Here is a 25,955-nt window from a genome sequence, read left to right as displayed (position 1 = left end):
ATATTGCAGATGCTGGGGTCTGTATGAAAAACAAAAAAAGACAAAAAACATTTTTTTTGGCTGGAAATCACAGCAGGTCCGGCCGCATCTGTGTAGAGAGAACAAGCCAATGTCGACTCGAGTCTGGATGACCCTGCATCAGGTGGGGTTACATGTAGCATGACATGAACCCAAGATCTCGGTTGAGGCCGTCCTCATGAGGAGGAACGCGATGGACACCTACAGACACTGAAAGACGCCCTTGTAAGAACGGGATATGACGCTCGACTCGTCGATCGACAGTTCCGACGGGCCACAGCGAAAAATCGCATAGACCTCCTCAGAAGACAAACACGGGACACAACCAACAGAGTACCCTTCGTCGTCCAGTACTTCCCCGGAGCGGAGAAACTACGCCATGTTCTTCGCAGCCTTCAACATGTCATCGATGACGACGAACACCTCGCTAAGGCCATCCCCACGCCTCCACTACTCACTTTCAAACAGCCGCCTAACCTCAAACAGACCATCGTTCGCAGCAAATTACCCAGCTTTCAGGAGAACAGCGACCACGACACCACACAACCCTGCCACAGCAACCTCTGCAAGACATGCCAGATCATCAACACAGATACCATCATCACACGTGAGGACACCAACCACCAGGTACATGGTACATAGTCATGTGACTCGGCCAACGTTGTCTACCTCATACGTTGCAGGAAAGGATGCCCCGGAGCATGGTACATCGGCGAGACCATGCAGACACTGCGACAACGGATGAACGGACACCGCGCAACAATCACCAGGCAGGAGTGTTCCCTCCCAGTCGGGGAACACTTCAGCAGTCAAGGACATTCAGCCTCCGATCTTCGGGTAAGCATTCTCCAAGGCGGCCTTCGAGACACACGACAACGCAAAATCGTCGAGCAGAAACTGATAGCCAAGTTCCGCACCCATGAGGACGGCCTCAACCGAGATCTTGGATTCATGTCACGCTACATGTAACCCCACCTGATGCAGGGTCACCCAGACTCGAGCCGACATTGGCTTGTTCTCTCTACACAGATGCGGCCGGACCTGCTGTGATTTCCAGCCAAAAAAAATGTTTTTTGTCTGTTTTTTTGTTTTTCATACAGACCCCAGCATCTGCAATATTTGACCCCTTGTGACCCCACCTCATTGTTCTTTGATGTAATGTTTCCCTGACTGACCGGTTTGGACACCATTCACACCTTTGACTGCTGTGATTATCTCTCTGCCGAGGTGTGATAAATGGCAGTTGGAAAGGTTACCTGTAAACATCTGACATGATTCTCTGACTATATAAGCTGTGTCTCTATGCATTTCTCCACTTCACCTGAAGAAGGAGCAGCACTCCGAAAGCTTGTGATTTCAAATAAAGCTGTTGGACTATAACCTGGTGTTGTGTGACTTCTTACATTTGTCCACCCCAGTCCAACTCCGGCATCTCCACACAATGACAATAAAAGTTGATTTGATTTTTGATTTGAAGATCGCCTCTCATTCTTCTGAACTCCAATGAGTAGAGTCCCAATCTACTCAACCTCTCCTCATATGTCCATCCCCTCATCCCCGGGATTAACCGAGTGAACCTTCTTTGTCCTCTTTTAATTGGACCAAGTAAATTAAACAAATAGACTGTAATTAAAACTGTAAAACTTTAAATAAACCTTAGCAAATCAAATTAAAATTTGGTTGCCCAATCCAATTACGCACTCCAGTCCCCGCGGCGCCCACCGGTCACGGAAGTACTCGAGCGCGCCGGCGGACACCGCGTGCTCCATCTCCAGGGCCACCCGGGCGCGAACATGGCCGCGGAAGAGAGGGAGGCAATCTGGCTGGTGTGAACCTTCTTTGTCCTCTTTTAATTGGAACAAGTAAATTAAACAAATAAACTATAATTAGGACTGTAAAACTTTAAATAAACCTTATCAAATCAAATTAAAATTTGGTTGTCCGAATCAATTATGCACTCCAGTCCCCGCGGCGCCCACCGGTCACGGAAGTACTCGAGCGCGCCGGCGGACACCGCGTGCTCCATCTCCAGGGCCACCTGGGCGCGAACATGGCCGCGGAAGAGAGGGAGGCAATCCGGCCGGACGACCCCCTCGACCGCCCGCTGCCTGGACCAATTGATGGCTTTTTTAGCCAGGCCGTGAACCTTCTTTGTCCTCTTTTTATAAACCCAAAAATAAACCCTTAAACAAATAAACCCTTTAAATAACCCGATTAATCAAATTAAAATTTGGCCTCTTAAATCGATTACGCACTCCAGTCCCCGCGGCGCCCACCGGTCACGAAAGAGCTCGAGCTCGCCGGCGGACACCGCGTGCTCCATCTCCAGGGCCACCCGGCCGCGAACATGGCCGCGGAAGAGAGGGAGGCAATCCGGCCGGACGACCCCCTCGACCGCCCGCTGCCTGGACCAATTGATGGCTTTTTTAGCCAGGCCGTGAACCTTCTTTGTAGTGACTTGGGAGCAAGTATGTTCTTTCTTAAGTATGGACACCAAGTACCACCAGATTTAAATAAAAAAAAGGTCAATCAGCCGCCTTGTTTTTTTTTTCTTTTATTATTTGAACCCAAAAAAAAAATAAACCCTTAAACAAATAAACCCTTTAAATACCCCGATTAATCAAATTAAAATTTGGCCTCTTAGATCAATTACGCACTCCAGTCCCCGCGGCGCCCACCGGTCACGAAAGAGCTCGAGCTCGCCGGCGGACACCGCGTGCTCCATCTCCAGGGCCACCCGGCCGCGAACATGGCCGCGGAAGAGAGGGAGGCAATCCGGCCGGACGACCCCCTCGACCGCCCGCTGCCTGGACCAATTGATGGCTTTTTTAGCCAGGCCGTGAACCTTCTTTGTAGTGACTCGGGAGCAAGTATGTTCTTTCTCCTCTCACTCAGGACCACATTGCTCCTCTTTTTTTTAAACCAATAAAACAAAAACATTAAACAAATACACCCAATCCAATAAACCCCGAAACAAAACTTAACCCCTTAAATTAAAATCTGGTGGTTTAAACCAACTACGCACTCCAGTCCCCGCGGCGCCCACCGGTCTCGAAAGAGCTCGAGCTCGCCGGCGGACACCGCGTGCTCCATCTCCAGGGCCACCCGGCCGCGAACATGGCCGCGGAAGAGAGGGAGGCAATCCGGCCGGACGACCCCCTCGACCGCCCGCTGCCTGGACCAATTGATGGCTTTTTTAGCCAGGCCGTGAACCTTCTTTGTAGTGACTCGGGAGCAAGTATGTTCTTTCTTAAGTATGGACACCAAGTACCACCAGATTTAAATAAAAAAAAGGTCAATCAGCCGCCTTGTGCACAAGCCAGCCTGATTGACGTGAGGGGGCAGCCAATGGGAAAGCGGCAGGTCGGCGAGTTCTGACCAATAGGAGAGGGGAGGGGGCGGGACGGAAGGCGGTTGCCGGGGCGACCCCGGCCGGTGAGTTAAACCCCGCCCATTGCCGGCGCATGCGCTCTCTCTCCCTCTCTCTCTCAGACCTTTCAACCTTGTGGCCGCCCGCCCGCCCGCTACCCAGTCACAGACAGAGCGACATGTCCCTGCTGGCAGCTCACCGAGCGGCCGGCCGGCTGCTGCACAGCACCAAGGTGAGGAGGAGCAGGAGGGCAGGGGGTGTGAGGCCGGGCGGGGGAACACGGTGAAGTGAGTGAGCGACCCCCCACCCCCAGGCTCCAGCAGCCGCGCTAGGCCGCAGCCGCCTTGTTGCTATGGAGCTGGAGCTGCTGCCGGGCTGTGTCAGCGCCCCGCTCCTCCTGGTGGCCGGGTTTCAGCGAGGGAGGGAGGGAGGGCTGGGTGATGGCCGGGTTTCGCTCCTATTCTCTTTAATACATGTGTTTTATTTTTTGCTTTCGGCTCTGTTCTGGTCCTCCATGACCCCCCTGAGGGTCATCCCAAGGTTTTAGTCACCCCCCCACAATATTTCAAGGTCTTTATCCCCACAATATTTCAAGGTCTTTTTCCCCACAATATTTCAAGGTCTTTATCCCCACAATATCCCAATGTCTTTATCCCCACAATATCCCAATGTCTTTATCCCCACAATATCCCAATGTCTTTATCCCCACAATATCCCAAGGTCTTTAACCCCTCCTTAATATCCCAAGGTCTTTAACCCCTCCTTAATATCCCAAGGTCTTTAACCCCTCCTTAATATCCCAAGGTCTTTAACCCCTCCTTAATATCCCAAGGTCTTTAACCCCTCCTTAATATCCCAAGGTCTTTAACCCCTCCTTAATATCCCAAGGTCTTTAACCCCTCCTTAATATCCCAAGGTCTTTAACCCCTCCTTAATATCCCAAGGTCTTTAACCCCTCCTTAATATCCCAAGGTCTTTAACCCCTCCTTAATATCCCAAGGTCTTTAACCCCTCCTTAATATCCCAAGGTCTTTAACCCCTCCTTAATATCCCAAGGTCTTTAACCCCTCCTTAATATCCCAAGGTCTTTAACCCCTCCTTAATATCCCAAGGTCTTTAACCCCTCCTTAATATCTCAGGGTCTTTAACCCCTCCTTAATATCCCATGGTCTTTCACTCCCCCAGTATCCCAGGGTCTTTCACCTCCTTAATATCTCAAGGTCTTCCCTCCTTAATATCCCAAGGTCTTTAACCCCTCCTTAATATCCCAAGGTCTTTAACCCCTCCTTAATATCCCAAGGTCTTTAACCCCTCCTTAATATCCCAAGGTCTTTAACCCCTCCTTAATATCCCAAGGTCTTTCACTCCCCCAGTATCCCAGGGTTTTATTTTTCACTGACTGCCCCCAGGTTGTTTCTCAAACATCCCCTTGTTGCTCCTCTGTTAAGGGAGTGGTGGGGTGAAATATGATAGTTGGGTGCCCCTCACTTGCTGCCTTCGGTTTTAAGAATCACTAAATCCTGGCCAGGTGGAGAAAGTAGGTCTGACCTGTGCTGCTCTCCTGTCCTGGAAGCAGGCAGTCACCCGAGAATGCCTCTTTGCTGCCCTCCGAGTTGGGAAGATAGCACTAGAAGGGTAGAGAGAGAAGACTGAAGAATGGAGACTGAACGTGTGTCTGTCAACTTGTGACAGTGCTAGGTTACAGATTGCTGGAAGCATTGGCTGTGGACTGGATATAGATTATTTTTTGTTAATTGCACATTATCCAAATGGGAAATAATGGTTAGGTGACTAATCATAGAATCATAGAAATTTGTGTCACAGAAGGAGGCCATTCGGCCCATCGTGTCTGCGCCGACTGACAAAGAGCTATTCGGCCTAATCCCACTTTCCAGCTCTTGGTCCGTAGCCCTGTAGGTTACGGCACTTCAAGTGCACATCCAAGTACTTTTTAAATGTGGTGAGGGTTTCTGCCTCTCCCACCCTTTCAGGCAGTGAGTTCCAGACCCCCACCACCCTCTGGGTGAAAAAAAGTTCTGCTCAACTCCCCTCATCCTTCTGCCAATTACTTTAAATCTATGCCCCCTGGTTATTGACCTCTCTGCTAAGGGAAATCGGTGCTTCCTATCCACTATCTAGGCCCTTTGTAATTTTATACACCTCAATTAAGCCTCTTCAGCCTCCTCTGTTCCAAAGAAAACAACCCCAGCCGATCCAATTTTTCCTCTCAGCTTAAAATAGCTAAATGGTTAGGTAGTTCTGATGGTGCAGGGCTAAAATGAGATCGGGCCAGATATGGGACGATGTTATGGTTGGAATCTACTTTGAGAGGCCTGTTGAGCTTAACCTTAAACGACGTCGAATATACAGCACTGAAACAGGCCATTCGGCCCAACCAGTCTATGCCGGCAACAAACTTGTCCTTTTTGTTCTTGTGTTTTATAACAATGGAGATGCGCAACACACTCAGATTGTATTTGGTGTAAGATGTTTTAAAACTTACGGTGTAGTTAAGATTTATTGTATTGATCTTCAGTAAGACAATGAGGTGAATGGGGGCAGTGGAGTCGTGCATTGCCATGCTGACTGTCACTGACTGTTAATGTATTTTGGGGGTGGGCTTGTTTTAATTTGGTGATGTCTTTATTTAAAAATGTTTGAAAGTCCCGCGTCGCAATGGCTCAGCGACTGAGCTACACCAACCATTAAATTGCACAACCTGTGTTACGTTAGCTGATCTTCGCTAGGGTGGTAGCAGGCCACTTGGCGCACTGTGCGCAGTTCTGGGATCCATATTATAAAAAGGATGCAGAGGCACTGGAGAGGTTGCAAAAAAGATTCGCAAGGATGCTAGCAGAACTGAGGGGGATATACTTATCAGGAAAGGCTCTCCTTTAGAAAAGAGAAGGCTGAGGGGTGACCCGATAGAGGTCTTTAAAATTATGAAGGGGTTTCGATAGGGTAGACGTAGAGAAGATGTTTCCACTTGTGGGGGAGACCAGAACTAGGGGCCATCAATATAAGACAGTCACTAATAAATCCAATAACGAATTCAGGAGAAACTTCTTTACCCAGAGAGTGGTGAGAATGTGGAACTCGCTACCACAGGAAGTTGAGGCAAATAACATTGATGCATTTAAGGGGAAGCTAGATAAGCACATGAGGGAGAAAGGTGTGGCGATAGGGTTCGATGAAGAGGGGTGGGAAGAGGCTCATGTGGAGCATAAATGCCAGCATAGACCATAGAAAACATAGAAGATAGGAGGAGTAGGCCATTCGGCCCCTCGAGCCTGCTCCGCCATTCAATGCGATCATGGCTGATCATCCAAATTCAGTACCCGGTCCCTGCTTTCTCCCCATACCCCTTGATCCCTTTAGCCTTAAGAAATATATCCGACTCCTTCTTGAATATATTTAATGTATTGGCCTCTACTGCCTTCTGTGGTAGAGAATTCCACAGGTTCACTACTCTCTGGGTGAAGAAATTCCTCCTCATTTCTGTCCTAAATGGCCTACCCCTTATCCTTAGACTGTGACCCCTGGCTCTGGACTCCCTGACCATCGGGAACATCCTTCCTGCATCTAGTCTGTCCAGTCCTGTTGGAATTTTATAAGTTTCATTGAGATCCCCTCTCATTCTTCTAAACTCCAGTGAGAGTAAGCCCAATCGACCCAATCTCTCCTCATATGTCATTCCTGCCATCCCAGGTATCAGTCTGGTGAATCTTCGCTGCACTCCTTCCATGGCAAGAACATCCTTCCTCAGATAAGGCGACCAAAACTGCACACAATACTCAAGGTGTGGTCTCACCAAGGCCCTGTACAACTGCAGCAAGACATCCTTGTTCCTGTACTCGAACCCTCTCACTGCGAAGGCCAGTGGGGCCGACTGGCCTGTTTCTGTGCAGTGCAACAATTGGCCTCCACACACCAGGGCTAAAGAGGGAGGGGGGAGATTCGTCTTGAGTTCCTTCTCATGGTTGTTATCCACTGATCCCTGCTGAGTATATGTGTCTGTCGGGTGAGAGGGCAGAATTGCATTTGGCTCTGAACTCCCCGCTCTTCCCCAGGGTTTGAACAGGCTGCCAATAGCCACTCTCTCTAGGCTTTCTCGTGAAGGATGCCTAGCATCTGTGGAATGCAAAGAGTCAACGCTTTGGGGAAGCTTGAGAGAAACTAAATTTTCATATTTTTAAAAAAAAGGGATGTTTGGAATGCTATTTCAATCTGTTTGATCCTTTTAATAAAGCATTCACACTCTTTTGGGATGCTGAATCAATTAGTCAGTTTCAGTAGTAAGTGTCAGTCTGTACCAATATTACTATTATTAATGTGAGGAGGATGCCAAGAAACTCCAGTATGATTTAGACAGGTTGGGTGATATGGCAGATGCAGTATAATGTGGATAAATGCGAGGCTATCCACTTTGGTGGCAAAAACAGGAAGGCAGATTATTATCTGAACGGCAATAGATTGGGAGAAGGGGAAGTGCAATGAGACCTGGGTGTCCTTGTGCAGCAGTCGCTGAAGGTAAGCGTGCAGGTGCAGCAGGCGGTTAAGAAGGCAAATGGTATGTTGGCCTTCGTAGCGAGAGGGTTCAAGTACAGGAACAAGGATGCCTTGCTGCAGTTGTACAGGGCCTTGGTGAGACCACACCTTGAGTGTTGTGTGCAGTTTTGGTCGCCTTATCTGAGGAAGGATGTTCTTGCCATGGAGGGAGTGCAGCGAAGATTCACCAGACTGATACCTGGGATGACAGGAATGACGTATGAGGAGAGATTGTCTCGATTGGGCTTATATTCGCTGGAGTTTAGAAGAATGAGAGGGGATCTCATTGAAACTTATAAAATTCTAACAGGACTAGACAGACTCGATGCAGGAAGGATGTTCCCGATGGTCGGGGGAGTCCAGAACCAGGGGTCACAGTCTAAGGATAAGGGGTAAGCCATTTAGGACAGAGATGAGGAGGAATTTCTTCACCCAGAGAGTGGTGACCCTGTGGAATTCTCTACCACACAAGGCAGTTGAGGCCAATTCATTAAATATATTCAAGAAGGAGTTAGATATATTTCTTAAGGCTAAAGGGATCAAGGGATATGGGGAGAAGGCAGGGACAGGGTACTGAATTTGGATGATCAGCCATGATCTCATTGAATGGCGGAGCGGGCTCGAGGGGCCGACTCCTGCTCCTATCTTCTATGTTTCTATTACAGTTGACTGTAATCAAAGCTGTTAATTTAACTAGTCAAAGGAGCCTACCCTTCGTTTTATGTGCAGTCAGACTAACTGACATTCTTTGATTTTGTTTGTATGTGGCGCTCCTTTCTCCCCAGTTCCTATTGGTCTCCCTCGGGCCACACGCCAGCCGATCGACGGGGTTTAAAAGGGAAAGCTGCGGTGCAGCAGGCCCCACAGTAAAGCTCGTGTCGGCCACTGCGCGCCGGGAGTCCACTTAACGCAGCAAGGTAACTTTGGGGTTGTCACTTACTGTGTGATGCCCGTGCGTTGACGACTGGCGGCGGGTGTAGCCCCCCCCCGCTCAGCCCCGGTTACAGTCGTGTTATGATCTGGACTGCACTGCCGAAAAGGGCGGTGGAAGCAGATTTAATAGTGACTTTGAAAAGGGAATGGCTGCCTCCTGTGCTATGAAAGGTGCCGGATCGTTGTTAAAAACCCATCTGGCTCACTGACCACCAGGGAAGGGAGTCTCCCCGACAGGTCTGGGCCTACGGCAGTCCAGTCCCATACTATATGCTAGGCTCTGGATGCCCTACCCAAGCCACTCGGCTGTAAGAACTATCGCGGTGTAGGACAAGAGTTACATCGAGTCCACAGCACAGCAACAGGCCATTCGGCCCAACTGGTCCGTGCCGGGGTTTATGCTCCACACGAGCCTCCTCCCACCCCAACTCCACCTCGCCCTATCACCATATCCTTCTATTCCCCTCTCCCTCGTGTTTATCCAGCTTCTCCTTAAATGCAGGAATGCTGTTCGCCTCAACCACTCCCAGTGGTGGCGAGTTCCACATCCTCACCACACTCTGGGTGACGAAGTTTCTCCTGAATTTCCCCATTGGATTTATTGGTGACTGTCTTATATTGATGGCCCCTAGTTCTGGTCTCGCCCCACGAGTGGAAACATTTTCTCTACGTCTATCCAATCAAACCCTTTCGTTATCTTTAAGACTGGGTCCCCCCTTGGCCTTCCCTTCTCTGGAGAATAGAGCCCCAGCCTGTTCACCCTTTCTTGATGAGTATATCTTCAGTTCTGGTATCGACCTTTATTTTGCACCTTCCCCAGTGCCTCTGTTTCCTTTCTATAATCACAGAAATCACAGAAACCCCACAGTGCAGATAGAGGCCATTTTGGCCCATCAAGCCTGCACCGACACATATCCCACCCGATCCCCGTAACCCCTACACCAACACATAGCCCACCCTATCCCCGTAACCCCATGTATTTAATCCCCCTAACACTAAGGGTCAATTTATCATAGCCAATCAACCTATCCCGCACATCTTTGGACTGTGGGAGGAAACCGGAGCACCCGGAGGAAACCCACGCAAACACGGGGAGAACGTGCAAACTCCACACAGACAGTCACCCGAGGCCGGATTCGAACCCGGGTCCCTGGCGCTGTGAGGCAACAGTGCTAACCACTATGCCACCGTGCCACCGTAATATGGAGCCCAGAACTGTGCACGAGTACAGTTGTAATAGTAACAGCACCGGCCGCAGTTCACCAAGTTCCACCACCGTCCTCTTTGGGCAGGCACATTGCTCGTATCACACGGACAAATAGAAATCGAAGCAGTTGGAGATTACAGCCAAGATGTGTAGTGCTGCTTCAAGACGGGTGCTGGGAGGGACGCGAGACTGGGACTAACGCCTCCATCCATCTGTTCCCAATGTGCCGGCTCCTCCTGGCTTCATTCCCTCCTCCTTGCGACCACTGGCACATTTAGAAACTCTGATTAAATGTTTGGCTTTTACAGCCCTTTGGCTGGCAGTACCTCTTAATCTGATCTGCCCTTTGCCAGTGGAACACCCCCCTCCCAAGGTGTTTGAACCAAGAACTCGTACCGGCAAGTAAATTAATTATCCTCGGTGTATTTTGTTTAAAAAAAAAAAAAAAATAATTCTGGCAGTGAGTAGCTTGCTGTTAAAACTCAATCCCCTCCCCATAAAGTTTTAATTCACTGTACAGTACCTCCTTCCAAAAAAAAATGCTGGCTAGAAGAGTTTATGTTGCTTATATCAAGTCGCCAGTTGAACACAACACAAGCAGCGTGGCTGCTGAGAATTAACGGTCCATTAAAAGTGGGTGGGGGGAATAACAAGAAACATGAGAGAAAACTGAATATATCTATTCAAGGTTTGGGAATGTGTTTCTACTGTCTGGCCTGTTATTTTTCAGTTTCGGGTGTTGCCATTAGCTGTTCCGCTGGACATTTATTTCCTTGCTGCTGAATGTAATGCTCTGATCAGTACTGTAATCATTGAGTGTTTGCCTTTCTGCTGAATTGCCTGGTACAGCTGTGGAAAGAATGATAGCGCGATAGATTAATCTCGCGCCTGTTGCCTGGCAAGTTTTGGAGCCTAATAGCGCGATAGATTAATCTCGCGCCTGTTGCCTGGCAAGTTTTGGAGCCTAATAGTGCGATAGATTAATCTCGCGCCTGTTGCCTGGCAAGTTTTGGAGCCTGTCGGTCGGGATATTCATTATTGGCTTCAGACACTCTGAGTCCTTCAGGGACAGGCGTGTCCGCTGGTTCCTGGGGAGCTCTGGCGTGGCGCAGACAGCAAATATCAGGCATTGGAGTTGGTTCCCGAAGATGGTCTGTGCTGGCTTTGCTGCAGTAGGTAGCAGATACAGGAAGCGGGGCTTTTACCATTGGGAGGGGGCAGTGGTGAGGGGGTAGTAGAGAAGTAGTGGGTTTCACGGTCCGCTGTACTAAGGTTTTGGTTTCGAGGATAGTTTTTTGCATAACATGGTATAACTCCCTGCCCACCCCACCATGTTCTAGTCCTGATTTAGTTCGCAGCCTTGTGTTGAGATGTCAAGTGAAGGTGATGCACTCCTGCAGAGTGAAGAGAGGAAAGGGAAATACCAGGGTGACTCATTGCTTCCACACGTTTCCTAATAGCTGGCTCTGATATACCCCACACTGTAACACTGATATACCCCACCCCCCTCACTGACACTGATATACCCCACACCCCGCATTGTAACACTGATACACCCCGCAATGTAACACTGATATACCCCACACCGTAACACTGATATACCCCACACCCCTCACTGACACTGATATACCCCACACCCCTCACTGTAACACTGATACACCCCGCATTGTAACACTGATATACCCCACACCCCTCACTGACACTGATATACCCCACACCCCTCACTGTAACACTGATACACCCCGCATTGTAACACTGATACACCCCGCAATGTAACACTGATATACCCCACACCCCTCACTGACACTGATATACCCCACACCCCTCATTGTAACACTGATACACCCCGCATTGTAACACTGATATACCCCACACCGTAACACTGATATACCCCACACCCCTCACTGACACTGATATACCCCACACCCCTCATTGTAACACTGATATACCCCACACCCCTCACTAACACTGATATACCACACCCCTCACTGTAACACTGATATACCCCACACCCCTCACTGTAACACTGATATACCCCACACCCCTCACTGTAACACTGATACACCCCGCATTGTAACACTGATATACCCCACACCCCTCACTGACACTGATATACCCCACACCCCTCACTGTAACACTGATACACCCCGCATTGTAACACTGATACACCCCGCAATGTAACACTGATATACCCCACACCCCTCACTGACACTGATATACCCCACACCCCTCATTGTAACACTGATACACCCCGCATTGTAACACTGATATACCCCACACCGTAACACTGATATACCCCACACCCCTCACTGACACTGATATACCCCACACCCCTCATTGTAACACTGATATACCCCACACCCCTCACTAACACTGATATACCACACCCCTCACTGTAACACTGATATACCCCACACCCCTCACTGTAACACTGATATACCCCACACCCCTCACTGTAACACTGATATACCCCACACCCCTCACTGTAACACTGATATACCCCTCACTGTAACACTGATATACCCCATACCCCTCACTGTAACACTGATATACCCCATACCCCTCACTGTAACACTGATATAGCCCACACCCCTCACTGTAACACACTCCTATACCCCACACCCCTCACTGTAACACTCTGATATAGCCCACACCCCTCACTGTAACACACTCCTATACCCCACACCCCTCACTGTAACACTCTGATACACCCTCTCTTGCACCATTTTGAGGTAAGCTTGCACCCACCTGGACACTGAGGGCAGCGGTCTCCTGGTTGGAGGAACGGGTCATTGAACGACAGATGGGGGGGGCGGGGGGGGGGGGGTGCAGCTCCTCGATAAACATTGTACGTTTCCAATTCCCTTAAGGACCTTGTATAACTCTAAAATCCCCTCTCAGACGCATCCTTTTCGAGCTGGGAAGCCCAGGTTTCTCCAGTCTTTTCTCATAACCCGACCTCTGACACTGGGGATCAGCCTCGTGACTCTTCTCTGCACTGCCTCCGATGCATGATTAGCTCCTTTATTCCTCAGTGACTACAACTGATCACCGTGCCCAAGGTGTAGGCTGACCAGTGCACTGTACAGTTTGATCATGGCTTCCTCTGACATACTCTCTTGTTTTGGCTATGCAGTTCATCATCCTGTTGGCTTTTTTTTGACCGCTGCTCTGCAATGGTTGGACCTGTTGAACATTGAGTTTTCTAAGACTCCTTGGTCTCTTTCAACTTCTTCTGGAGCTATTTCAACATCATTCATGCAGCAGATGGGTCACCTGAGAACTGGTTTTTAATGTGGAAGCAAGTCATCCTCGGTTCCGAGGGACTGCCCAAGAAGAGGAGGAGAATAGCTGGCTCCCGTGCGGCATTGGCCGAGGCCTGGGAAGTGAGGGTTGGCACTTTGTTCTCGAGACAGCCCGGCACTGAGGGCTGGTGGGGGTGGGGGGACGGGGGAAGAGGAGGCGAGAACAGATTTTAACTACAAGGTTAAACACACGCCCAAGTGCAAACCTCAGGAAATAACAACAGAAAACGCTGGAAAAACTCAGCAGGCCAGGGCAGCATCCGTGGAGAGAGAAACAGAGTTAATGTTTCAGGTCGATGACCCTTCGTCAGAACTGGAAAAAAGCAGGGAATGGAAAGCAGGTTTAGGGGCTGGGAAAAGGGGGAGGGGATGAAAGAACAAAAGGGAAGGTCATTGAGGGTAGGAGCAGGCCATTCGGCCCTTCGAGCCTGCTCCGCCATTCAATGTGATCATGGCTGATCATCCAAACCCTAGCACCCGGTCCCTACACCGACAGCCATCCCACCCAAGCCCTATCCCCGTAACCCCTTAACCCCACGTATTTAATACCCCCCTAACACTAAGGGCCAATTTTTATCATGGCCAAGCAACCTAACCCGCACATCTTTGGACTGTGGGAGGAAACCGGAGCACCCGGAGGAAACCCACGCAAACACGGGGAGAATGTGCAAACTCCACACAGACAGTCACCCGAGGCCGGATTTGAACCCGGGTCCTTGGCGCTGTGAGGCAACAGTGCTAACCACTATGCCACCGTGCTGCCCTTGAGAGCGAGAGGAGGTGGTAATGGGACAAGTTAAGGAACAAAGGGTGGCTCTAAATGAGGTGTGAATTGCGCTGGCAGAATGAAGGACAGCGGCCATGTGGGAGGGAAGAAGGAAAAAAAGCCAAACAAAAATTGTGGATTAAAAAAAATGTAATAGGGGCCGAGGTTATGATCTAAAATTATTGACCTCTATGTTGAGTCCGGAAGGCTGTAAAGTGCCTAATCGAAAGATGAGGTGCTGTTCCTCGAGCTTACGTTGAGCTTCGCTGGAACAATGCAAGAGGCCACGGACAGTGAGGTCCGAGTGGGAGTGGAGCGGAGAATTAAAGTGACAGGCGAACCTCAAGAGGCATGCATCTTTTCCGTTTTATGTCATCAAAGCTGATTATATAATCCCGCTGGTGCTGTGTAAATGTTCCGATCTTATCTGTGTCTTCAGTTTATCTTGAACTGCGGCTTCCCGTATCCACCAGAGCTGGAGCTAGTGAATGCTTATCAGAGAAGGTATTCTGTGATCGACTTGAGTTCTGCTTTGTTTGTAGTGTCTAAAGTATGGATTACTTTCCTAATATGTAGTCGGAAGGTGATTTAGGAAAAGTAACCGGATGAAGGCAGTTTAATTGTGTGCAAGTGGACTTCTGAAATCAGTCGCATGCCAGCTTACATTGCTGGGTAAAGCATTTCCACGGTGTCTTTTTTGGGTGGGGGAGAGTTTGAGCGGCATGTAGGAGAAAGCTTAAGGGATGTGGTCATAGCCGCAGTGGAAGAGAGAGCTTTTAAGGAGGTTTTTGAATGTGGGAGGCGAGGTTCGGGAGATAAATTTGCGGTTTGGTGGTTTAAGACTCGTGCTCTTAATGGGATGGAGGGAGGAGATTCCCGAGAAGAGATAAGCGTTGGAAAAGTGCAAGCTAGGGGTGGAGAGGGTGCAGCAAGGCCGTGCAGGCTAGGCTTTTTGGAATCAAAAGCCTGGTAGGTGGTGGGAGTGCTGGGGCTCAGTATGGGATTGCAACCAAGGAGGCAGCGTTCTGCATGAGTTGGAGCTTGTGTAGCTCGATCGTGGGAATCTGGGCAGGAGAGCATTGGAAAAATCAAAGCCAGAATTGGCTGGGTGAGGGTTTTAATGGTAGACGTGTAGGGTTGGAAATGTGGAAGTAGCTGGTCTTGCGTGGGGTTTTGAAGTTCAGATCGGGGCCGAGCAGAGCACCAATCTCTTCTCTTAAACAGTCCCTCGGATGACTAGCTTCCACATTAAAAATGAGTTCTCAGGTGACTGATGAGTCCAATGTGGGGCCTACAGCCTCTGTCACAGGTGGAGCAGACAGTGGTTGAAGGGGCGGGTGGGTGGGGTGCTTGGGTTGACGTGCGTTCCTTGCGCTTGGCCTCCGCTTGCTCCCGGCGAAGAGACTCGAGGTGTTTGGCGCCTTCCCGGATGCTTCTCCTCCACTTTGTGCAGCCTTGGGGCCAGGGATTCCCAGGTGTCAGTGGGGGATGTTGCACTTTTTCAAGGAGGCTCTGAGGGTGCCCCTCAAGCGTTTCCTCTGCCCACCTGGGGCTCTCTTGACGTGTCGGAGCTCCGAGTAGAGCGCTTGTTTTGGGAGTCTCGCATCGGGCGTGCGGACGATGTGGCCCGTCCATCGGAGCTGATCGAGCGTGGTCAAAGCTTCGATGCTGGGTTTAGATACACTCATAGCTCGTGTCTTTATATGGACTGACTGAGTCTTTTCTGTATCCTGTGTGTGTGTATATACTGGGGCATTCTTCCTGCTGTGCTGCAACAGCGCTCATTGCACAGCCTTGTACTTTCCTTTCTGCACTTTCATAATTTAATAGGACAAAGTCAGCATGGTTTTATGAAGGGGAAGTCATGTTTGACAAATTTGCTGGAGTTCTTTGAGGAAGTAACATATAGGGTGGATAAAGGGGAACCAGTGGACGTAGTGTAGTTAGACTTCCAAAAGGCATTTGACAAGGTGCCACACAAAAGATTATTGCTTAAGATAAAAAGTCACGGGATTGGGGGTAATATTCTGGCATGGATAGAGGATTGGCTATCTAACAGAAGGCAGAGAGTTGGGATAAATGGTTCATTCTCAGACTGGCAATCAATAACTAGTGGTGTTCCGCAGGAGTCAGTGCTGGGTCCCCAACTCTACAATCTATATTAACGATTTGGAGGAGGGGACCGAGTGTAACATATCAAAGTTTGCAGATGATACTAAGATGGGAGGGAAAGTAGTGAGTGAGGAGGACATAAAAAACCTGCAAGGGGACATAGACAGGCTAAGTAAGTGGGCAGAGATTTGGCAGATGGAATACAATACTGGAAAGTGTGAGGTTATGCACTTTGGCAGGAAAAATCGTAGAGCAAGTTATTATCTTAATGGCAAGAAACTGGAAAGTACTGAAGTACAAAGGGATCTGGGGGTCCTGGTGCATGAAACTCAAAAGGTTAGTATGCAGGTGCAGCAAGTGATTAAGAAGGCCAATGGAATGTTGGCTTTCATTGCTAGGGGGATAGAATATAAAAATAGGGAGGTATTGCTTCAGTTGTACAAGGTATTGGTGAGACTGCACCTGGAATACTGCGTACAGTTTTGGTGTGCATACTTAAGAAAGGACATACTTGCTCTCGAGTCAGTACAAAGAAGGTTCACTCGGTTAATCCCGGGGATGAGGGGATGGACATACGAGGAGAGGTTGAGTAGATTGGGACTCTACTCATTGGAGTTCAGAAGAATGAGAGGCGATCTTATTGAAACATATAAGATTGTGAAGGGGTTGGATCGGGTGGATGCGGGGAGGATGTTCCCGATGATGGGTGAAACTAGAACTAGGGGGCATAGTCTTAGAATAAGGGGCTGCTCTTTCAAAACTGAGATGAGGAGGAACTACTTCACTCAGAGGGTGGTAGGTCCATGGAATATGCTGCCCCAAAAAGCTGTAGAAGCTACATCATTACATAAATTTAAAACAGAAATAGACAGTCTCCTAGAAGTAAAGGGAATTAGGGTTATGGGGAGTGGGCAGGAATTTGGACATGAGTCTCGGTTCGGATCGGACATGGCCCTGTGGGTAGCGGAGCGGGCCCAGGGGCCGTGTAGCCTGATCCAATTCGTGTGTCTAATTCTGTTAGATTCAGGAGATGGTTCTGTGATAGTGGATTGGCGGTTAGGATCAGATCAGCCATGATCTTATTGAATGGCGGAGCAGGCTCGAGGGGCCGATTGGTCTACTCCTGCTCCTATTTCTTATGTTCTTTATGTTCTCCCTCTTCTGACCTTGTTATTTCTGCCCACTAACTTTCATTTTCCGCAGGCTCCTCTTTCTGCTTTGTCCTACCACATTTCCAAGCTGAAATTTGGTTGTTCTCGGTAAAATGAAGTGATAAATGCTGCAAGTGCACAGCGGGCCCATCGGTGTCCGATTGGAAACAATCCAACCTCCGTGATGATTGCACGTGTATCTACATCGAGCCTCGGGCTTTTGGTGCCATTGACAGCCTAACTAAAAAATATCAAAATCTTGTGTCTTTTAAGGAAAAATTAGAAACTTACTGTAAAATTCAAATTTCACTGAATAGATTACATCGGATATACGACACAGAAACAGGCCATTCGGCCCGACCAGTCCATGCCGGCGTTTATGCTCCACTCGAGCCTCCTCCCGTCTTTCCTCATCTAAATCTATCAGCGTAACCCTCTATTCCCTTCTCCCTCATGTGTTTGTCCAGCCTCCCCTTAAATACATCGATACTATTCGCTTCAACCACTCCCTGTGGTAGCGAGTTCCACATTCTCACCACTCTCTGGGTAAAGAAGTTTCTCCTGAATTCCCTATTGGATTTCTTGGTGACTATCTTATATTGATGGCCCCTAGTTTTGCTCTTCCCCACAAGTGGAAACATTCTCTCTGTATCCACTCTATCAAAACCTTTCATAATTTTAAAGACCTCTATTAGGTCACCCCTCAGCCGCCTTTTTTCAAGAGAAAAGAGACCCAGCCTGTTCATCCTTTCCTGATATGTATACCCTCGCATTTCTGGTATCATCCTTGTAAATCTTCTCTGCACCCTCTCCAGTGCCTCTATATCCTTTTCATAATATGGAGACCAGAACTGTACGTAGTACTCGAAGTGTGGTCTAACCAAGGTTTGATACAGGTTTAGCATAAGTTCCCTACTTTTCAATTCTATCCCTCTAGAAATAAACCCTAGTACTTGGTTTGCTTTTTTTATGGCCTTGCTAACCTGTGTCGCAACTTTTAGTGATTTGTGTATTTGTACTCCCAGATCCCTTTGTTCCTCGACCTCACCTAGACTCGCACCCTCCAAGTGATAAGTGACCTCCCCATTCTTCCTACCAAAATGTAATACCTCACATTTATGTGTGTTGAACTTCATTTGCCAATTATATGCCCATTCTACAAGTTTACTAATTAGCCATGTAAATGCCAATTTTAGCACCGGTACCTGAGCTTTTAATTGGTGTGTATTGGGGCGGGTTTGTTCACTAAATTAAATTCACTCGTGGAATCTGGCACACTTGGCCGAGTTGTTTAGCCTCGGCGCTTGTTTGCAACTGACCCTGGCCTTTTGGGGGAAAATGCTTTCCAGTTTGCGAAACGGGGAGGACTCTGGCAATGCAACCATTTCCAGGCTGCCTGGCCCATTGCGGTGAGAGTGTAAAATGGGTGGCATAAGCTGCCTGTCACAATCAGTCGGCGCACAAATGAAATCCTGGATTGTGCAGCCTTTGTAGATAAGCACAATGCGCCTCTCCTAAATCTGTGTGCCTGATTTACAGTAACAACCTGCGGTTAGATAAACTCTGGCCTTTAATCATCGGGAGGGCTGCAGATGGGGAGTCCTCGGTTCCCACCAGCTCAGATAAATTAAAGTGGTTTTCAGTCCTCGTGCCGTATCGGCAAGTTTGAGCCTTCAGTTGTTTAAATAAATACCGCATTATCTTTTAATAAAGACCTGATGAATAAAAATTGCACCGCAGTCATTTTGATTTGAAGCAAGCTGCCAAAAAATTCAGAGCATTTCAAAAGCAGATTAAAAAGGGGTTGTTTGGATCTGTGTATGTGCAAATAATGTAGACTTTTAACTGTAGATGGAGCCTATATTTGAATCTTCGATTAAATACTTAAACGGGATAGTTCTGTCCCTGGTAAAACAGTCGGTACAATGTGCTGATTTTGGTCCATTAATTCCGAGCAAAGGCTGGGACTTGATTCCTGTCCAAAGGTTGTCGTGACACTAGAGGAGAACACATGACGGCCTCTCTCGCTGCGGTGAAGGAGAGACCACATTGACTTTCCCGTACAGTCAGTTAGCAAATACTACATGGTGGCAAAGGTGAACAAACCCGGGCTGAATCATTCCAGCACTGCATGCAACCCCCGGGTCTCACCTGCCCTCCCAGTCAGGCTGTATGTAGCGCTGAGTCAGGCTTCCTTACAACCTTAAAGTATGAAACCTCTTGCACAAGAACAACTTGTATTTATATAGCGCTTTCCAGGAGCATTATCAAACAAAATGTGACTGAGCCGCATGAGATATTCGTGGTGAACGGTTGTTTTTTGGACTGGAGGAAGGTACACAGTGGTGTTCCCCAGGGGTCGGTACTAGGACCACTGCTTTTCTTGATATATATTAATGACTTGGACTTGGGTGAACAGGGCACAATTTCAAAATTTGCAGATAAGAACATAAATAGGAGCAGGAGTAGGCCAATCGGCCCCTCGAGCCTGCTCCGCCATTCAATAAGATCATGGCTGATCTGATCCTAACCGCCAATCTACTATCACAGAACCATGTCCTGAATCTAACAGAATTAGACACACGAAATAGGAGCAGGATCAGGCTACACAGCCCCTGGGCCTGCTTTGCTACCCACAGGGCTATGTCCGATCCGAACCTAGACTCATGTCCAAATTCCTGCCCGCTCCCCGTAACCCTTAATTCCCTTTACTTCTAGGAAACTGTCTATTTCTGTTTTAAATTTATGTAATGATGTAGCTTCTACAGCTTTTTGGGGCAGCATATTCCATGGACCTACCACCCTCTGAGTGAAGTAGTTCCTCCTCATCTCAGTTTTGAAAGAGCAGCCCCTTATTCTAAGACTATGCCCCCTAGTTCTAGTTTCACCCATCATCGGGAACATCCTCCCCGCATCCACCCGATCCAACCCCTTCACAATCTTATATGTTTCAATAAGATCGCCTCTCATTCTTCTGAACTCCAATGAGTAGAGTCCCAATCTACTCAACCTCTCCTCATATGTCCATCCCCTCATCCCCGGGATTAACCGAGTGAACCTTCTTTGTCCTGACTCGAGAGCAAGTATGTCTTTGAGACAAACCTTGGAAGTATATTGAACAGTGAGACTTCAAGAGGACATACAGGCTGGGGGAATGGGAGGACACGTGGCAGATGAAATTTAATGCAGGAAAAGGCGAAGTTATACATTTTGGTAGGAAGAACGAGGAGAGGCAATATAAACTAAAGGGTACAATCCTAAAGCGGGTGAAGGAACAGAGAGACCTGGGGGTGTATGTGCACAAATCATTGAAGGTGGCAGGGCAGGTTGAGAAAGTGTTTTTAAAAAAAAAAAAGCATACGGGATCTTCGGCTTTATAAAGAGGCATAGAGTACAAAAGCCTTTGCTCGGAATTAATGGACCTTTTATAAAACACTGATTCAGCCACAACTGTAGTATTGTGTCCAATTCTGGGCACCGCACTTTAGGAAGGATGTGAAGGCTTTAGAGAGGGTGCAGAAAAGATTTGCAAGAATGGTTCCAGGGATGAGGACTCAAAGGTGACATGAAGAAAAACTTTTTTACGTAGCGAGTGGTTATGATCTGGAATGCACTGCCTGAAAGGGTGGTGGAGGCAGATTCAATCGTGGTTTTTGAAAGGGAATTGAAGTTCTTAAAGGAAAAAAAATTGCAGGGCTACGGGGAAAGGGCGAGGGAGTGGGACTAGCTGCAGTGCTCTTGCAGAGAGCCGGCACGGGCTGGACGGGCCGAATGGCCTCCTACAGTGCTGTAACCATTCTATGATTCTAGGGTAGAAGACCAAAAACTTGGTCAAAGAGGTAGGTTTTAAGACGTGTTTTACAGGAGAGAGAGAGATGGAAAGGATTAGGGAATGAATTCCAGAACTTGGGGCCTGGACAGCTGAAGGCACGGCCGCCAATGGTGGAGTGATGTAAATCGGGGATGCTCGAGAGGCTAGAATTGGAGGAGCGCAGATGTCTTGAAGGGTTGGAGGGCTGAAGGAGATTACAGAGATGGGGAGGGATTTGAAAACCAGGATGAGAATTTTAAAATCGAGGCGTTGCTTAACTGGGAGCCAGTGAAAGTCAGCGAGCACAGGGGGTGATGGGTGAATGGGACTCTGTGCGAGTTAGGACACGGGCAGCAGAGTTTTGGATGACCTCGAGAGAGAGAGACCAGAATTGGATGAGTGCAGCGATTTGAGGGTTGTAGGGATGGGGGGGAGGGGGCGGCGAGGCAAGGCAATGGAGGGATTTGAAAACAAGGATGACAATTTTAAATTAGGGGTGTTGCCAGATATGGCTAATATTGGCATCCGCCTAGAATGGGCCTTGTCGCCTTCATTTCCAGCTACTCTCTGAACATACCTCTCTCTCTACATTGGTTTCCACGTGCAATGGCTGACATGAAACAATGTAGTCCAAGACCATAATTTTTCATAACATGATTTTCACAAGACTAAGTTTTATGTATTAAGGTTTGCAGACCACAGTTGTAGATTTCCAAATGGAATGAAAAATTGGGATCGATGTGCATTGAGTGTATACCAAAGGGTGTCTGAACACAGCTGCTGATTGGCTTTTGTGTGTTTCGAGCATTTTCTTTTGGTTTTAGTTTAGAGTGTTGGGTCTGGGTGATCGATGTTTGTCAATTTGTGCTGTTTTCCCTCTGCAATGTCACCAAGAATGTGATTATTGCCTCTTGAAGATTTTTTCTACATTTCTGAGACCCAACCTGGGCATTAAAGCTAGGACTACAGCTGGATATCGCGAGGGAGGAATTTCCAGCTTTGATGGCAGTGGAGAAGGTTGCTGTTCCGGTGTTTAAAAGAATCTGTCTTTTGTTTGGAGTAGATGTGGGCTGGTGTGGGTGCCGGTTGTTTCCCCATCAGTTCCTTGCCAAGTGGCCTCTACTCGTGTGTAAATTTTGCAGGTGAGTATCAGTCGGCTATTTGACCACCAGAGGCATCACAGCCAATCCTCGACCTATCCTCACCCAGCATCCACGTGCGCTTCCAGCAGTGGCCATTGGACAGTGATCAGGAGTGGGAACCCTTTCCCGAATCGGACCCTAATTGTTGTGTCCCTACTGCTGCCCTGACTCCGATCCATTAACTTAGCACAGCGGGGATGGAACATGCAGTTACTGCTTGAACATATACTGTAATAGGTAGTGGCGGGCGCACCCTTGTATACGGAGAGGCATGTAGACTGATGTGACTTCTATATCGGACTTTAAACGGTTAGTTAACGGCACGTGTGGGGACCTGTGCTTCCCTTGAGGATCTGTGCATGTGGAGTCCGATGTCCTTGTCCAGCAAAGGCTCCTGATCATTTCAGTTCCTATTCGGGAGACTTGCAAGTAATTCAAACTACCGGAAACTTTTTTTTAAAATCCGGCACGGACGGGACCGACGTGGTGCCGGTTCATCAAAAATTCCGGATAACCAAACGCTATAGTAAAAGATACGGAGAGCTGAGAGCTCCGTATAAAGCAACAAACCCTGTTGCTTAGCAACAGGTTCAGAACAATGGCCACAAGTTGCAAGCGTCTCTGTAGCTTAGCAACAGCTGCAGCCACACCCTTGCACAGCAACACATGGAGGAAGGCAAGTAATAAAACTTACCTGAACCTACTCCTGAATTTTGCCAGTTAACTGACATTTCCGGTTATTTAGGTGCCGGTTAATCGAAAGTTTCCTGTACTTTATTTCTTAAGGGGTTCGTTTCAGAATGCTCGAGTGGTTACTGTTTGCTGTGACCAGTAAACTGGCTCATAAGTTAGCAGACTGTCTGTAAAGTTTCCCTCCCGCTTCCTGGCAGTGATAGTTTATAGATGTGACATTATTAGAGAATTTCATCAACAGCAACTTGTATTTATATAGCGCCTTTAACGTAGTGAAACGCCCCAAGGCGCTTCACAGGCGTATTTAAAAGACACAAAATTTGACACCGAGCCGCATAAGGAGAAATGAGGGCAGGTGACCAAAAGCTTGGTCGAAGAGGTAGGTTTTAAGGAGTGTCTTAAAGGAGGAGAGAGAGGTAGCGAGGCAGAGAGGTTTAGGCAGGGAATTTCTAGAGCTTTTCGGACCCAGGCCACAGAAGGTCGAGAGCTGGAGAGACAGTTTGAAGGAGCGAGAGCTGGAGAGACAGTTTGAAGGTCGAGAGCTGGAGAGGACCGTTTGAAGGTCGAGAGCTGGAGTGACAGTTTGAGGGTCGAGAGCTAGAGAGGACAGTTTGAAGGTCGAGAGCTGGAGAGGACAGTTTGAAGGTCGAGAGCTGGAGAGGACAGTTTGAAGGTCGAGAGCTGGAGAGGACAGTTTGAAGGTCGAGAGCTGGAGAGGACAGTTTGAAGGTCGAGAGCTGGAGCGGACAGTTTGAAGGTCGAGAGCTGGAGAGGACAGTTTGAAGGTCGAGAGCTGGAGAGGACAGTTTGAAGGTCGAGAGCTGGAGAGGACAGTTTGAAGGTCGAGAGCTGGAGAGGACAGTTTGAAGGTCGAGAGCTGGAGAGGACAGTTTGAAGGTCGAGAGCTGGAGAGGACAGTTTGAAGGTCGAGAGCTGGAGAGGACAGTTTGAAGGTCGAGAGCTGGAGAGGACAGTTTGAAGGTCGAGAGCTGGAGAGGACAGTTTGAAGGTCGAGAGCTGGAGAGGACAGTTTGAAGGATGAGCGCTGGAGAGACAGTTTGAAGGATGAGAGCTGGAGAGACAGTTTGAGGGTCGAGAGCTGGAGCGGAACCCGGTTACCAGGACGCCAAGTTGGACAGCCAGGGGTAATGTGCAGGGCAGGTGTGTGGAGGAAACATCGAGAAAAACTGAGAGGAAACATTGAGAAAGAGAGAGAGGGGAAACATCGAGAGAGACCGAGATGGAAACATCGCAAAAGACTGAGGGGGAACTTTATTTATTTAATTTAATTAATTAATTAATTAATTTTTTTAAAATTATAAGTTGAGTGTTCCTCACGATGCTCTCCCAGTGCGGCCACCCTGTAACCAGAGATTATTCTAGAAGCCTGGGTAGAAATATCAATGTAATTACTGTAGAAATTACTTTTTTTACATTATTCATTTTATGTGCTGTCTTTTTATTTATTTTATGTCTGCTTTATTTATATTTTAAAGTATGTATGCGTGTATATGTCGGTATGTGTTTTATTGTGATGGCGCTGATGAAGATGGCTGCCGTCCTTGCGAGTTCCGTGCGTACCAGGCAGCTCAGTGTTCTTGCTGCTTGGTGCTCCCGGCTCGTCAAGAAAAAAGCATTTCACTGACTAGATTACACTTCTTGTATTTAGTTATGTGACCAATAAAATTGAAATTGAAGGCACGGCCACCAATGGTTGAGCGATTTATAATCGGATGCTCAAGAGGGCAGAATCAGTTCTTGTTTGCCTTGGAGTTGGCAAACCCAACCGTGTGAGGGGGCCTGAATTAACACCAAGTAGAGAGGGCAACTGATTTACATGCCAGCTTTGCGTCGTTTGGTTCGGTGACCCATCCAGATCAGTTCCTCCGTCATCGGCACTCGCTCAATAAGCAAATGCTGAAATTCCAAACAAAGCTTTGCTAAAGAAAGAAGAGACTTGCATTTCCACAACGCCGTTCGCCACCTCTGTACGACCCAGGGCGCGGCAGCCAACGAAATGTCACTGTTCTGTCGGAAACGGGGCAGCTAATTTGCGCAGAGCAAACTCCCCACAAGCAACACTGTGATAATGACCAGATAATCTGTTTTTTAAGTGTTGGTTGAGGGATAAATATTGGCTCCCCGGAGTGTGAACTCCCCCGCTGCTGCTCTTCTTCGAAATGGTATCACGGAATCTTTTGCATCGACCTGAAAGGGGCCTCGGTGTAAAGTCTCATCTGAAAGACAGCTTCGTTACAGTTGGGGTTTCCGCATGATTGTCACCCCTTCTAATCCAGCATCTGGCCCGAGACCAGTGTGTGCTGGGGAGAATTTAGTGATCCGGCGACGCTTCCTCCGCTTAATCCTTTGCAATTCCCCGTAGTCCTGTCTCGCTCTCCCAATCGTGAAGGCCTAATCTTTTGAGGCCTGTCACAGTCTTAAAGCTCTATTACATGATTGGAATAGAAGGTGCTGTTGTTGTGGTTCTGCAGGCCCGTGCCCCCCCCCCCCCCCCAGTAGCAGCATATGCAAAGGAGTCAGTTGGGAATCCTACACTTTGAAATTGCAGAAATTAAGAGCGTTTCCTGTTCATAATCATTTCATTCGCAGTAGCCCCTGCACTGGTATATAGGTCACTCTCTGCCATCTTGGGACTCTACTCATTGGAGTTCAGAAGAATGAGAGGCGATCTTATTGAAACATATAAGATTGTGAAGGGGCTTGATCGGGTGGATGCGGTGAGGATGTTCCCAATGATGGGTGAGACTAGAACTAGGGGGCATAATCTTAGAATAAGGGGCTGCTCTTTCAAAACTGAGATGAGGAGAAACTTCTTCACTCAGAGGGTAGTAGGTCTGTGGAATTTGCTGCCCCAGAAAGCTGTGGAAGCTACATCATT

At 48.2% G+C, this 25,955-nt stretch overlaps 1 protein-coding gene across 1 annotated transcript in view; it reads left to right on the top strand.

The window, feature by feature from the left end:
- The first annotated feature begins 3,481 nt into the window (after positions 1–3,481).
- cs (citrate synthase) overlaps positions 3,482–25,955 on the top strand; it is a 66,250-nt gene continuing 43,776 nt past the window's right edge. Inside the window, exon 1 of the mRNA XM_085973006.1 lies at positions 3,482–3,620. Within this exon, the coding sequence (XP_085829132.1) occupies positions 3,483–3,620 (138 nt within the window). The 5' untranslated portion in view covers position 3,482. The remainder of the gene's footprint in view (positions 3,621–25,955) is intronic.

This window comes from Somniosus microcephalus, chromosome 33, assembly GCF_052327205.1.
Source record: "Somniosus microcephalus isolate GS21.2 chromosome 33, FLI_Smic_1.0, whole genome shotgun sequence".
Classification (NCBI taxonomy): domain Eukaryota; kingdom Metazoa; phylum Chordata; class Chondrichthyes; order Squaliformes; family Somniosidae; genus Somniosus; species Somniosus microcephalus.
The sequence above is the reverse complement of the archived record's forward strand: the minus strand, read 5'-3'. Positions and strand labels throughout refer to the sequence as shown.